At 37.7% G+C, this 16163-nt stretch overlaps 1 protein-coding gene across 1 annotated transcript; it reads left to right on the top strand.

Annotated features, from left to right (window-relative positions):
- Positions 1–1952: 1952 nt before the first annotated feature.
- Positions 1953–12854, top strand: LOC108551935 (protein groucho-like). The gene is made up of 8 exons (XM_017906282.1): positions 1953–1976; positions 2226–2279; positions 3010–3198; positions 4650–4868; positions 7221–7288; positions 8734–9009; positions 10054–10657; positions 11560–12854. The coding sequence occupies exons 1-8, from the start codon at positions 1953–1955 to the stop codon at positions 11665–11667; spliced, it is 1542 nt and encodes a 513-aa protein (XP_017761771.1). The 3' UTR covers positions 11668–12854.
- The last annotated feature ends 3309 nt before the right edge of the window (positions 12855–16163 follow it).

Here is a 16163-nt window from a genome sequence, read left to right as displayed (position 1 = left end):
CAGACGATAAACGGTGAGGTTATCTTTCGAGATGATCACTTTTGTATAAAATTTTGACTCGCGATAATATTTGTGTTCAAACGACAAATATTTCGCACAGTTATATAAATAACAAATTTATTCAGTCTTAACTTTATCTCGAAATAATATCTGTACAAACGTGTATTCCATATCGATTCCGTTAACTTCGACATAAAGTTCCATGTAGCGTAAATTCTCTTCAAAATTTCAACGCAGCCCAGTTTAAAAAAACACTCGCGTTATCGTTGTTTTTCTCCTTTTTCATTCGTCCCGATAGCATCTTTGCTCGCTGGGAAAAACGTTCTCGCACGAGTCGTGCTTCGAAACGAAACGTTCGCAGCCACGCGCTGCAGCATCGCGTGTTAGTTGCGCGCATACACCACAGAGGTCGGTATCGGCGCGGTTTTAAAGCGACGTGCAGCGAGGCCGGATGCAAACGGCGATCTGTTCGCTGGAAACTCGAAAATAACTGGTAAACAAATGATAAAAGATACATGAGCCACAAATTGTGCTTTCGTTGCGGTGCATTATCCACGGCTTTCGATAATATATTAGCACGCGACTCTGCCCTTCTGTTTGTCCGCGTTTCTCTATGTTAGTGGATTCTCTCCTCGCTTCCCTATTCCCGTGGCTGGGCTGTTTGCGTATGATAGTCTCTTTTCCGGAGCAAATGGAAGATATACGAGGTAATGGAGTAAACAATGACACGCGGTATTACTGATTTGATGCAGAGTGTCTTGCGTAATGCGTTGTAGGGTTGCATTTTAGGTTATATATTGAATGCATGCGACAGGGGTGACACCAAAAGAATTGCTTAATAGCAGAAATCATTTATCATTGGTAATACAGATACAACTCTGAAACAGAGAAATCCTTTCATTTATTTGTTTAAAATTTTTATGTCTACTCAATGTTTATTTCAGAGATCTTTTGTTACCTTTTATGTAATTATGTAGTTATATACTGGATATGGAAAAAGAAGGTACACATGTGTGCATTATATTTGCATATTTGTTTCCAAAATGAAGTTGAAAAGTAACTGTACGTAGTTAATTGTTTCCATTGTTTGTTTTATATCTTGTCCTGATCATGTGTAGAAGATATTTTTAATTAAACACTTATTACAATTTATTCTAGGAAAATGATGTTATGGTACCGTTTAATACTACTGGAATATTTAGCACAATGTTGGAAGTCTTAATCAAAATTACCAAAAGACATCATTATCAGTAACAAACTTCCACCATTTACCTCTACCACACAAGACACTCGATCCATACCAGGTCCACTCCATAAACCACATTCTATTGAAAAATATCTGCAATGATATTCAACCCCGAACCAAGTAAGTCAATTCCTAAAACAAAAACGTATATACACAGACGTAAATCCTCAATTCCATTCTCTTAATTAATCCATCGCTTATTACGATTAAACAGGCTCCTGGCGTATATGAACCTAACCTAAACCCGATAACAACATTAATTATACCCAGCCGAGGAGAAAAAGCAAACAAAAACATTACACGGTATACCAAGGTAGGGCAATCATCGTTACGACGAGTGACAAAGATCGACGACAGTGGCGCTTGCTCTCGTCAGCGACGAGCATAGCGAGATCCAGAATTGACAAACGATCGGTCGAATTTTCCACGCTCCACGTACGGCCACCAGGCACACACGTAGAATCTTGATTGCGAAAATACCCTGGAACCGCGCGACCAAGCAAAGCGCATTTACATCCCCTCTTTCTCCACCCACCACCTCTTGCATCGTCAACGTGCGGCATGGCGTGGCGTGGCTTACACGCTTGCAAACGCGAGCTCTCTATCCGGTACGCGCACTCGTCGAACGCCTGGCCATTAAGTTGCCGGTGCAATCAGAACGTTTCGAGAGAGGGAGAGAGCTTGCACGAGTGTCAAGATTAATAATATGTCTCTGAAGATGCATCTGCTAGTCAGACGCGTGGAGAATATAGGTCGAGCTCCTCTCTTGCCTCTCTTCCTCTCTCTCTCTCTTCCTCTCTCTCTCTCTTTATCATCCATGTCGGTTTCGTTGAAAATATATTCGCGACTGATCGTTAATGTATCCCCAATAGCTGGAATTATAGCCGGATTCGCGTGTATCGATGTATCGTGACACCGTTGCCTTTGGCCGCGAACCGGCTTCTCTTTTTTCACAGGGCCGTAATTTTTCTCCTTTCAGGACAGCGACGGGGAGAAGAGCGATCAGGACTTGGTGGTGGATGTCGCGAACGAGGTCAGTTCATCTTTCTACATCAGCCAGAATTCGATATTTTTAGCGGCGAATTCATTAGGCGGAAGCTATCTGAGAGTACGTACGGGCTGCCGATGAAAATCAAGGACCTTCCTTCGGGGTTGATCATGATGACGGTGCATGAGCCGGGTCGTGGCCAGACTAGCGGATTTCTTCATTGTAGAAGCCCGGATTGTTGATTAAAAATATGTGTCCAAGTGGTTTTTGTAACGTGGAATCTTTTGTCTCGTTGACGTTGTATAATGTACCAACTGTGACCGTCTTTTATCTCTTTTTGTTTTCCACTGGTAACTTGTCTGCATTGTTCTTGTACCACTGTGTGTTTTTAATTGTATCTGCTTGTCTGTCCGATAATTACCAAAACGCGGGAAATATTTAGAGGCCTCTTGAAAACTTCAGAATTATACTTTGAAAACGAAGAGAGATATAAGTCCAGAAGATTCTACGATGATCAGGATTTATGAGATTCTCTAACTTCTCTGGTACCCTGGAAGCTTGTCGTTGATTTTTATTAAAACTCCGTATGGATTTGAAAGTACGATAGCAATAATACAAATTGGTATACATAGCTAGATGTTAAAGGAAATTTTGGATTTAAGTATTTATAATACTGACTAGATACGGAGGTAAATTTTGAGACTAAGTATTAGGAGAAAAGGAGGCTAGAGCTGGCAGTTTTCATGAAAAAAGTTTCTTTTCTTTCTCACAAAAGGAGGCGTCATCGCCACACGCGAACGGTGAACACTCAGATCCACGTGAGAACGGCACCCTGGAGAAGCTGGGCACTCCAGTACACGTGGGGCCTATTTCCGGTGCTGGCTCGACATCCGTAAAAGACAGACCACCCTCGCGGAGCGGAAGTTCCTCCGCTCGTAGCACACCGTCTCTGAAAAGTAAAGATGTAAGATCTCGCGGATAGCAAGCTTATTCGATGACTAATCGGTCCGGTTCTATTTTCTCGCCGGAATCATTTCTGCTTGCGATTCCTTCTTCGACTTTTGTAAAAGAGATTGGAAATTATTCCTTCGTTTCGATATGCATGCCGAAGTGCCTGAGGGTGAACGCTAAAATGATTCTGTGGTTTTCGATGACGAAGCTTGTATATACTGGAACTAAAATCGAGTTTGATAAATCTTTTTCTTTTATTTTTTTCATTTGAAACTGCGTTAAACATTTTACAAGGAACTGCAGACGATGTTGTTTTGTGTATGTTAAAAATGGCGAGAGGCTAATCTGATTTGTTTTGTCGTTACTCAATCCAATAACAGCAACGATCTAATAACAGATTGAACTAATAACAGTGTATAATAACAATCGATCTTAGATATTGTTTAGTGCTACATATTTGTGATGAATAATTTCTATTAACGGTAAACTCAATGTACGCAAGGTTTCGAATAATATTTTTGCATATCCATCTTTCTTAATGAGACAATTCAATACCACTGCTTATAGTGAAACACAATGTACGTAGGGTGAATCACCTGATGAGTCAGCTTGATTTATGCTACTATTGTTATGCGTAGAGAAAGTAGAAAATTTTCGAGAAGAGCCAATTTTAGTATTAATTCTTCCATCGGTGTTAGCTTGATTTGTATAAATAAAACTAACACTGGTAAGAGAGTGGTGATTTCCTAGCAATATTCCTTGAATCATTGATACTTAAATCTTCCATAGGAAATGTCCAACTGCGTCAATTAATTTATCTAAAACCAAAGTTGGTCTTCGCATGCTCTTCATGTATAATACCGAAGTAACAATAATGGCATAAATCAAGATACTGATATCAAGTGACTCATCCCATAGATAGGCAAGAGAATATATAATACAGTCGAATTCATCGAGTCCATAATTAAACATGAAAACACAGAGGGTAATATAGAAGCAGAGTCTGCATTCAGTTTCCAGGAACACTTTCGCAAAACGGATTCTACATATCCACCATTCGACTGCGTCATTATAAACCAGTAGATATGGATCTACTCTGCCCAGCAAAAGCGACCTTCAGAATTATTTCGAGTCACCTTGAGAATTTCGAAAACAACGGACACATTTCGCTGTTCACCTTGGCGCATCGTATGTACATTCATAGCACATAGCTGGAATTCGTGGCGCGAAGTTACGACAAGTCAATTTGCGCGGACGCTAGAGGAAGCAGCCCTCGTTCGATCCCCGTGTCTCTGTTCCGTCTGTATAAATCGCTGAACCGGAAGCGGCCGCTTACGCAGGCCGCGACAAGGATCGATATGTCTCGTTGCTTTTGTGCGAAAGTCAAGCGTGAAATTTACAATTCCTTTCTACGATTGCGCCCGATAATAAACCGGTGTGCCCCGTTGGAACGAACCTCTCCAGATCGACAAGCCGGGTACACCTGTGGCGGCGGCGAGGGGGTCGCGCAGCTGTACGCCAACTATGGGCGGAATCCCTGGTCCCTTGGCATCGCGGGTCTATCATCCGCCATCGTCGCAGCAAACGCCACCGCAGGGCTATCAGGGTTTGCCGTCCCGCGGCAATGAGCCGCCACAATCGCCTTCGCCGTACAGCAACTTACCATACGCCAGGACTTCGATGGTACTTCACGTTCTAGCTGCTCGTTTTTCTCGTCGTTAGCCATTTCCACCACGGTCTGTCACCGATCTAGGCGTTTCGAGGGAGGATTAAATATCTTCGTTTCTTGACCTCTTTTCCTTTTTCTTATTTTTTTTTTCTTTTTTTATTTCAATGATCTATAATCCTGGACAATTTGAGAAAGGTTTATAAGTGCTTTGAGTTAGCTTAATCTTCTTTTTTTTTTAGGAATATACTTTTGTTAAATATATATTCTTTTTATGGTCCATAATTGTAAGTGTTTTGTGGAAGGATTTAAATGTTTTGAATCACGTTATTCTCTTTCTTTTTCCTTGTTTCTTTTCTTTTTTTTTTTTTTTTTTTTGGGGGGAATTTTTTTTTTTTTTTCCTTTTTTTTTTTTTTTCCTTTTTTTTTTTTTTTCCTTTTTTTTTTTTTTTCCTTTTTTTTTTTTTTTCCTTTTTTTTTTTTTTTCCTTTTTTTTTTTTTTTTTTTTTTTTTTTTTATTGGGAGGAATGTATTGTGTTCATGTAATTCTTGTACCTTCAGTTTGCCAAATTCTTAATTTGCATTTATGGGATGTTTTATTTTGTAAAGGAACTGTTTATGGTGTTGGGTTGAGGTGAATATAATTATTCGTGGTTAATCAAGTGGTATTTAGGATTATTCAATAGTCACCTTAGGTCATATCGGGACACATCGAGAACATTCAATGTCAGTTACTGGTTAAAAAGTGACAGAAACTTCAAATTACTTTTTGTGTAAAAGAATTATATTGCTTTGGTCGATTCTGTGACACGTAGGTAATCAGTATTATTAATTTTAGTGTATATCTCTGGTGAATTTTGAGATATATTATTCGGAATGTAATATTTGTTCAAAGAAAAACAATCACAGACCATTAATGTCATCAATTAATGATTTCGAGAAATTTTAAATCGTCTGATTCGGTTCAAGACTTTTGCGAAGATTCCTTTGAATATTTATCTCCCTTATGAAACTGAATTATTAGAAATATCTAGGAACTAATACTCGTTTCTGTAAGTCGTGTTTGATATTAGACCTTCTTGCAGTTCACCATAAGTTTGAAGAACTTCGTCCATGTAACTGTATTGCATTTCAAAAATGCAAATTATATTTCGTTAATCCTTCTATTCTTGCTGGTATAGTTATTGTCGTAACTCAGGATATCAAAGTGATGATCTCTCTGCAAAAAGAAAGGAAACAAAATGTTTCAACATGGATACACCATTTAGTAGTAACAACTACTGTGTGGAGCTCAGGCGTTTGCACTTGGTAGGAATGCGGGTCTAATTGGCTGAAATGGCTAACTTTTTATATACGTGTCAAAGACAATATACAAAATTCTATTGTAGTAGAATTCTATACGGAATTATTCATACAGATTTCTATTATATACACGTACAACACAGTGTATATCATTTTAGGATAGGAAATCGTAGTGTACTGCACAGGTATGACTCTATCGATTTACCAAGGATTCAATTTACTACATTACTCTCCTCCTTTTCAAACATTAATATATTCAATGAATCGTGAATGTATTCTTTAAGAGCGTTGAATTACTCTTTTAACGCATTTATGACTATAACTTCTTCACTTTTTTGATAGTGAGATTTGGTTACAGTAAGAAATTTTAAAAGCTGGTTAAAGACCTTTGCTATTAAAGCATGAGACTTCTAAGAAACTGTTCTTTGGAACCACGTCAACAGCAACCAAAAACAGAATTTGGAACAACATGAATTCACGTCAGTAGCAACCGGAAAGAGGACTATAAATGACGTGAATTCACGTCAGCAGCTCGCAATGTGTTAAGAGGATAATGAGTCACCACAAATTTGGCGCTGGTCTTTCAAATTAGGACATCACATATCTTGTATCCGATGGCTGAAGAAATTTTGTTGGACTATTAGTTCCTATATATTACAATTAATAAGTCGATCTATTTTATAAGCATCCTGAGTTTCTATAAAAGAAAATAACGTTGTTATACATTTATCTTTCCATATTCGTATCTCACATTCCATGAATATGTTCCATAAAATGGAATATAAATAAAAATAATTACTTATTATTTAGTATAGTAGGATTCTCTTATCCACGGTTGATCGAGAAGCACAAATGTGTCCTGCTCTGTAGATATGGAAATTCTACGATTATGTCAGCAAGTGTCATTACAACCCCACTCTGTCGACTTCGAGAACGTCAAGGGTGGGGATAGGCGCAGCGAGTGAAGAACCCCTCCTGCCCCCCTGTGTCGTCCCTTGTGCAAACTCCTGAGCTCAGCACAACACATTTCCACACGAAAAATTGACACACTTTATTCTCTTTTACAGCTCGGCTTCGACGGTCACGTGAGGATACCATCGAGTAACGGGCTAAGCAACATTCCGGGTGGTAAACCGTACGTAATTCTAATTAAAATCGTTCTTTAGATAATCTTCCGAAGAATTCGCCGGAAACATTCCAACGTGACGTGTTTCAAGCTTGTATAACTTCTATTATAACCATCGAAACTGCCACCTGTAGATTATGTACTTTTCGAATAACAAGCTCATTAACTCGATCGACAACTGAAAAACAAAGGAACATATTAATTCCTATGATACAAAACAAAAATGACAGAGTTTACCGCGAACAATTACACAGATTATCTCAGAGGCAAAGAATCTATCGAACATCTTCGGTACGAGTGCCGATTGGAGCCGACAATAGCCGAATCTATCCCTAGCCGAACGTCGGCAAAAGTCGACAATTGCCGAATGCATATGTACGATGCATATATGCGGTCTGCAGTCGTCTTTAATCGGTTATTGTATTTAGTCGTTCTAAACACTTCATTAGAAATTGTCGACTCTTGTGCAGTTTCTCGGTTTAAATAATTATAAATTATAGTTGCATACATTGATAATAATACATGATAAAACACATATTATATGACAGTATCCCGCGCTACGTTTTCCCGCGCGAATCAAGTGACGCTATACAGCGAAACAGCTCTGATGTTCTGAGGAGGTTAACAATTCAAACATCTCAGCCTTATACTGATTACTACATATATGTATGTTTATAAGTACCTTTTATCGCTTTTTTTTTTTATTTAACATTATTTTTGACAAGCAAAATCTTACCAATGCATATTAGTTAACCTTAGAATACAAACGTTCATAAAATTTCTCATAATTTTTCTTTTTTGTTTTACAGTATCATACACTTTATCCTTGATTAATATTATTCGATTATTAATCGATAATAAAACATATTTTGGAACAATTAATACATGGCAGTGTGCTATGATCTTTACAAAATGTTCTTTTATAAACATTGTAAAAGGTAATCATTTTTCTTTATTTTGTTGAACATTTGTATCGGAACATTTTATTTTTGAACAATTTTCCCGAATCGTCCTTTAATTTTAAGAAGTATTTAATTAAATAGGTTATATTATAATTTATTTCGATATAGTTTTTGAAAAAAGTGAGTAGTCTATTGTATGACTCTTCGCACCATTATACATCATAAAAATAACAAACGTTTGTGTTCCAGGGTTGAAACCAAATTTAATCGTCAGTCCACCGATTTCTATTCCCTCTGAACTTCTAACTCGTCGCATACTTGACATTTCAACGAATAAACACATTACACATCGTCAAACTATACACGATCGTTCATTGCTTCTGGGTGTCTCTGGAAATGTCAACCCTCTACCATGCTCACATAACCTAAAAGGCGCGGCGTGATGCATTATCGTTTCGATGGCCGCCTTTCGCCGCGGCGCGAGCTTTTAAGTAATCGAAGGCATTCCATTACGTAAGGACAGAGGCATTAATGTTTTGCATTCCACCGCAGAGCGTACTCGTTCCATATGAACGGCGAGGGTCAGCTGCAGCCGGTGCCATTCCCCACAGACGCTCTGATAGGGCCGGGAATTCCACGTCACGCGCGTCAGATTAATACCTTGACTCACGGCGAGGTTGTGTGCGCCGTTACGATCTCGAATCCGACCAAGTACGTCTACACGGGCGGTAAAGGGTGCGTTAAAGTCTGGGACATCGGACACGGAGGCGGTGGCAGTATCAAGCACGTATCGCAGCTGGACTGCCTGCAACGCGACAATTATATTAGGTCAGTTCCACGACCGGTCTGCGTACGTTTTCGCAGTATGTCCTGTCTTTCGATATGCCACTAGCGTTCCCCAGGATTATAGTAGATTTATCGCACCAAGTCGAGGTATAAGGAGTATACTCGTTTTATCCAATTTCGTTTAAGCGATTATATAAAAGAGCTTTAATTGACGAATTACGTAAGCCATTTTTGGTCCAGTTGGAGACTCTGGTATCAATCCTAGTAAATGACAGAAAATAGAGAATGTGGAAGTTACAAAATCAAACTTTCTAATTGTGTTTATTATACAAGAAATAGAAAATAAGAAAAGCGGAATTCTTGTTTACTTGTCATAGGTAGATAAGATTCCAGAACTGATAAGGGTAGCAATGGGCCAATTTCCAAGGCAACAGTGTATCCTTCGTCCGCAAGAACAAGATTAGGCAAGTGTTTACGTGTCCTCATTCTAGTTACAATCTACTAGCACCTCTGCCATCTCGCACAATGTCATTATTGTCCGAAATGGTGCCAAAGATCGACAACGGTTCATGTCGAAACTGAGTGAAATCGATGTCTTCACAGCATTGACGTAGCTTTTCCATAAAGTATCAGAAAAAATATAATTATTTTTACTTTGTATACGTTACCATTAATTTGATATTCTACTAACGAAAAAATAAATTTAATCGTAATTTCGCATAAAGTTTTTGTAATTACTAGCTCGAAATTAATTTGTATTTATGCATATGTTCATCAATAATTGGTACTTTGATGAAGAGGCTACGTCGATGTCCTGAAGACATCTTTCGATTTCACTTGATTTCGATACGATCCGTTGTCGATCTTCGTCATCATTTCGGCCAATAGCAACAATGCGTGATAGTACGGAAGCTGGTAGGCAGTAGCGAGAGTGGAGGTGTAAACACTTACCTAGCCTTCCGGCGGGTGGACGATACCGTGTCACCCTCTCGACTTGTTTTTGCGTTAGTCGTGCCATCTATCCTCATTCGCTACATATACAACATAAATATCAATCTACAATAGAGTTACTGCTTTCCGATACAGGTCGGTAAAGCTACTGCCTGACTGCAGAACCCTGATAGTTGGAGGGGAGGCGAGTCAGCTGATCATCTGGGACTTGGCTAGTCCCACGCCGCGAATCAAAACGGAACTGACGTCTGCGGCACCGGCCTGTTATGCTCTGGCAATTTCGCCAGACTCGAAGGTCTGCTTCAGCTGCTGTAGCGATGGTAACATCGCCGTGTGGGATCTGCAGAACGAGACATTGATTCGACAGTTCCAAGGCCACACGGACGGTGCCTCCTGCATCGATATCTCGGCGGACGGTTCGAAGCTGTGGACTGGTGGATTGGATAATACGGTGCGTTCGTGGGACCTAAGGGAGGGCAGACAGTTGAAGCAGCACAATTTTACCTCGCAAATATTTTCGCTGGGCTACTGCCCGACCGGAGAGTGGCTCGCTGTGGGTATGGAAAATTCGAACGTCGAGGTCCTTCACGCTTCCAAGTCCGATAAATATCAACTACATCTACACGAATCGTGCGTGCTGTCACTTCGCTTCGCGTCTTGCGGTAAATGGTTCGTCTCCACCGGCAAGGACAATCTGTTGAATGCATGGCGCACACCGTACGGCGCATCGATATTTCAGGTGTGTATCTAAACAAATATTTTCATATATAAATTATTTTTGTTTTATGCTATTCGTATTTTATTTAATTCTAAATTAATGTTAATTGATGAAGATGATGCAGTATCAATTATATCAAATAGATAACAATACAAAGCATTATCTGCTTCAAGTAGATTCATTTTTCTCTGGATCTTCGCCGTTTGTATTTGATGTTATTATAACATTAACCTTCGGAAACGATAAATCTACGTTGAAGGAAGATATCTGATACAGTTGACAGACTGATATAAAGATCTTTATATTGTTCTTAATAGTACAAAAAGATACTTAAACTAGGTAAAGCTAAGTCTCACTTTCTTGGAAACAATTACTCAAAATAATTTGTTTCTTCAAGACCACTGAGGAAATAAATTCTTCGTACCATTTAGATTTTATACTACGCTAAACGAAAATAGAGTAGGGTAACTCCTTCGTGTCAGGAACTTAACAGAGTAGGAACTTTAGATATCTTGTTTCTCCTGTTTTCGTCTCGCATTTGGTTCGTCTTATTAGCTCGATTAGAGGTAAAAGGATACAAATGTAACATTAAACATGTACAATTTACAATGCACTTGAAGACACAAGGTTGTAAAACTAACCTAAAAATCACCATATAACAGTTACGTATAAAAGAAATCTTCGAGATACATTTTTGTCATAAATTTGTACGGGTTAAAGTAATCGGTAAGAAGTATATTTCCTATCAATTCATGTACACGATTATAAGGACTTTACATCTACCAGAATTTTTGCGCCAATCTCGTAACGGATAACCTATTTTCTACACGTATTGCTAGACGTACCATGTCACGTTGCGTGGAACCGTGCAAAAACGAATCTTCAAGCGACCACATGGGAATCCATATCAATTCTTTTTGCAGTCGAAGGAGTCCTCGTCGGTGTTGAGCTGCGACGTCTCTGCCGACGACAAGTACATCGTGACCGGATCCGGTGACAAAAAGGCCACTGTATACGAAGTGATTTACTAGACGCGTACGGTAAAGACGTTTCACGTTTTCCTCCCTTGGTCGAAACCTGAACTCTTTAACACGCTCTCCCTTTTCGCGGGAGATCCTACAAGTGAGACTTTTTAGCAGCTTTAGGAACCTAGACTGTTACTATACTGTGTATATATACATAACGAGTCTGTATTAACAGTAGAAATTGCGTTCGAAAGAAACAAAGCACAGACGAACGAAGAGGAAAAGAAAAAAGCAAACAAAGAAAACGAAGAAAAAAAAACTGATGCTAATTATGATGACGATCGAAAAACCAATGTGTGTGCCAGAGAAAAAGCTGTATATGTATATTTAGGAATTGCGTGTGCGTGGCCCAACTGTACCTACGACCGTGTGATTTAACGTAGGGGAAACTTTCTTTGTCGCGTGTATACAACGAGAAGTGTTAATGGGACGTTACCAAGCGATTTTGCATGCGCGTTAAGTGACCAGGAGAGCCTTGCAGATGGTGATGCTAGATACAGTTTCGTATAAGTACCTAATTATAGAATCAACACGCCCAAGACGACATCATACGACAGATAACACGAGAAGAACGAACATTCGAAGCCTGTCTAACGAAAATTACACTTGCTCTCGCTTACGGTAATTTTCTTCGAAACTTTTACAATTTTTGCAATCACTGTCCTTTAACGTATCTACGACCACGATGGTGACTCGAAGCATGTTATTGCTGCATACCTGGAACCGTTTCGAGAAACTCGCTGGCTGTAGCTACCTTCGAATATGCGTTTTACTTATAGATCAGAAGCAACTATAGTCTTCTGTCGGTTAATATTGTCGATATAATGTTTTATGCTGATAGCGATATGTTGACATCAACAACAAAAAAAAAAAAAGAGGCAAATGAAAGATATATGTACATCGAATTATTTATTTCATGTAAATTGTTCATTTCGTTGGAATACTACAGTCGCGAAAGGAATCGATCGTTCAAATGTTCGCACATCATCCATTGTCGAAGCGACTGAAAAATTCACAAAGAATTCGTACAGAAGTTATTGACTAACGATGATTCTGCTGTTTCCACCTGAAGAAGGAAAGTAAACGCGAGACCTGTACTATAGGAGCAGTGTTGTGTATTGTCTACATGCCGATCGGTCATGACCATTAATTAATTTTAAATATATCGATGAAAAATAATTGCCTTTTCTATTGAAAAAAATTTGCGTGAATAATTGTCCGAGTCTTTTTCAGCAAATTCTTGCAGTCTTGGGTAAGTAATTGCTTAATACTTTACAATTTGATCGAAGTCAACGAATCAGTGCATATTTGTCCCGAATGATTTGTAAATATAAAAAACGTGTCAGAAAATCTTCCAGTTTGAAGACTTCTTAATTAATTTGGTCATATTCTGTATAAATCGTAAAAATGTATTAATAAAAAAATCAATTTTAATCCTATTAGACATTTAAAAAAATTTAATTCGTTTTTACATTTTGACGCATTATCAAATGAAAATAATTTTAATGAAATAAATACGTTAAGACCGTATTTGAGCGTCCTGATTTATGCGCATCTACTTCGCGCAGCACGTGACCAAACACGTTAACAAGTGCGTTGAAACACAATCGCATGTCACGTCTCTTGTGCCCACAAATCATTCGACCATATCATAAATTATTTTGCTGTACGTCTACTGTGTTTCAAAATATACAACCAAAGTTAACCTTTCATTGTACACACTTGGAATATATTTAATGCTTGAAAATTGTATTAACTATACAAGTAGCAGTGTCATAGTGCACAGTGTTGCTCAAGTGTATTCTTACATTAACGTATTCTTAGTCTTTTTTAATACCTAATTTCATTTGTTGTATGTTCTTCAATCGTATTCGTTTTAGATCGTTTTAGATCATTCGAAGAGATATTTCTATAAAGATTTTTACATTTCGCGTAGTTAAATGTGAACAGAAAGTTGCATTAGCGCCCTACTACGAGTATAGCCTCTATTACGTCTGTTACGCTCGTTTCTGTTATCGACAAGCACACTGATATTGCGCGTACCAATCGAAACTTGCATTGTGCGTATGTGCATATGAATGATAAACGAATCCCTGTACAAAATTCTTATACATTCTCATCGATAATTTTTATTTATTACACAAGATTAATTGTGCCACGCGGTAGCTTGGTGTTTAAGTATATATACACCTATGTAAAATGGAATCATATGCACAAACGAGGCGAAACTATTTCTGTATTTGAAATAAATATCAGTTGAGTGGATAAAAACCAGACTAAATCGGTAAATTTTTAGGAGTGAGTAATCGTGGTGAACAACGGGTGTTATCTGCTCTGATTGGTGGATTTTGTAAAAATTAACTTGCAATGAGACAAACGCAATCGAAACATTTAAATCGTTCCTGTGAAATTCATCGTGTTAGAAAAGAGAAATTATAAAGGAGGTTAAACGGTAATAAATAATATTGTCCGCGAACCAAATATAACTACGTATAACTTTGATTTAAAAAAATCATTGGCGTAATATCGTGTCACATTTTATGGGAACGATTTAACTGAGTCGACTATATGCCGATAAAAAATTTCTTGCTTAAATGTTTAATTAGCGATAAAAGAGGTAAAGGCAGAATGTGTACAGGTAAATTTTGTGCGACCATGACTATTGTGCAATATACACGAGTACCGCTTGAAAATACTGTTTAAAAAAATTATCGATTTGTTTAAAATTTTTTTTATTAACATTTTTCTGCTAAGTACGATTATGGTTATCGGTAACAGGACAGGTGTGCATTGTGAATTACTTGCAACAAAGCTATCGATTAGTAAAAAGATTCGTTTTCAACTATATGCTAAAACCTTACGTTGACGTTTGAAAATGGCGCTTTTTGTATACTCTTTCCATGCTACAATGTTTTCATCGAGGGACATGTACGTGTGCACGTGTGTACGTAAAGAATAGTAAATAATTATGTCATTCCTACTTTACCTGCAATATAACGTTGAACGATCATTTTGTAATCTGGTATATGCAACACACATACACACACACATGTGAAAGAGAAACATTGGAATGAGAAATGTACACAAGCCGAATGGACGCATACATGTATAGCGAAAAGTACGTATCAAGTAAAAGTGACTCATCTTAAAACGTGTTTTTGAAGAAAATAAAGATCTATTCCACTTTTCCTCTTTAGCTGTAGTAATATACGAGAATCGAATACGTATTATACTTTTATTTATTGTCTCGCGTCAAAACAGTTTCTCTTTACCCTCTGAGTGTGATAAGAAGAAAAAAAAGAAAAAAAATTGAAAAATGAAATAAATTCGTTTCGTCACGCAAATTCACAGTGATTCTATAGTTGTTCGATGTATCGGTGACGTAAAATTGCGTTATAGCACGTATTACGTGCCAAAATTGGATAAAGTAATGTGTGATTAGTAAATGGGAAATAATAGAAGAAACGTATTTCATCGAATTATAGGTGTTTCCATTAAATACTGTTTGTGATACCATTGCATTTTAACCGTACTAATTCAGTATTAGCCTTAATAAGTTGGTACGAGCGGTTCTAATTTAGTGGTAGTGTAGAGAATGGTAACATAAATGGTGTTTTACTATTAATCGTGCAATTATAATGAAATGCACTTAATGTACAATTTGTGGATATTAGTGTGATGTAGCAGGATTTAATTCCACAGGGGATCTTATTACTTTTCTTTAATTTGTCACTATTTTCGTAAAAAATTGTACATATATTACAAACAAGTTTAAAACTTTTAACATTCATTTGTTCGTTACACAATTGCGCGTAATTACGTTCTTTTATGGTTACTTCATATTGTTCGCATTATGTATACACGTATCTATAAAAAGAACAGTACTATGACAATCTTGAAAACCGATTATTCGTTTGTCGCCGACAACAAAAATTAAAAGAGAGGATAGGATAATCCAGAGAAAGAGGAAACAAACGATAGGAATCACAGGTTTACTTCCGGTAATTTTTCGATGTATTTACATTTACGTGTATCTGTGTGTACAAGATCGTTAAAAACATTAAATGTTTATGCTCGCGTTACGATAATATATTCATGTATTTACATGTGTATCCGTGTGTACAAGATCGTTAAAAACATTAAATGTTTACAGGTTTATTTTTCGTATTGCCCCGCGCATCGTTAATTTCGCGTCTTTTTTTCCTTTTTTTTCTTTTTTAGTTATTTGTGTCTGTGTTTGTCTCTCTTTCTCTCCCTCTCTCGCGTACATACTCTCGATAACTCGTTCGTGCTTCTCGTACATTCTTTTCTTTGCATTCAGTCATCGTCGATTTTAAATATTTTCTCACATAACGTCGCAATTTATATACAAGTAGAAAAAACCTAATAACAATATTAACTATCACACCTTATACACCATTGCAAATGGCTGGTACATACATTATGCGCGTATAATTAAAATGACATTCGCATTGGTTGACATGTCTGATTTTCTTTTCTGC

Source organism: Eufriesea mexicana, unplaced genomic scaffold (genome assembly GCF_001483705.2).
Source record: "Eufriesea mexicana isolate 0111107269 unplaced genomic scaffold, ASM148370v2 scaffold5271, whole genome shotgun sequence".
NCBI lineage: Eukaryota > Metazoa > Arthropoda > Insecta > Hymenoptera > Apidae > Eufriesea > Eufriesea mexicana.
This window is presented reverse-complemented; position numbering and strand designations above follow the sequence as displayed.

Bases quoted from the DNA above. Each gene is read 5' to 3' on its own strand.
- LOC108551935 (XM_017906282.1), top strand. From the start codon at position 1,953: ATGTCTCTGAAGATGCATCTGCTA. The intron at 2,280-3,009 runs GTCAGTTCATCT...TTCTCACAAAAG, and splicing joins TGGTGGATGTCGCGAACGAG to GAGGCGTCATCGCCACACGC. The intron at 4,869-7,220 runs GTACTTCACGTT...TCTCTTTTACAG, and splicing joins CATACGCCAGGACTTCGATG to CTCGGCTTCGACGGTCACGT.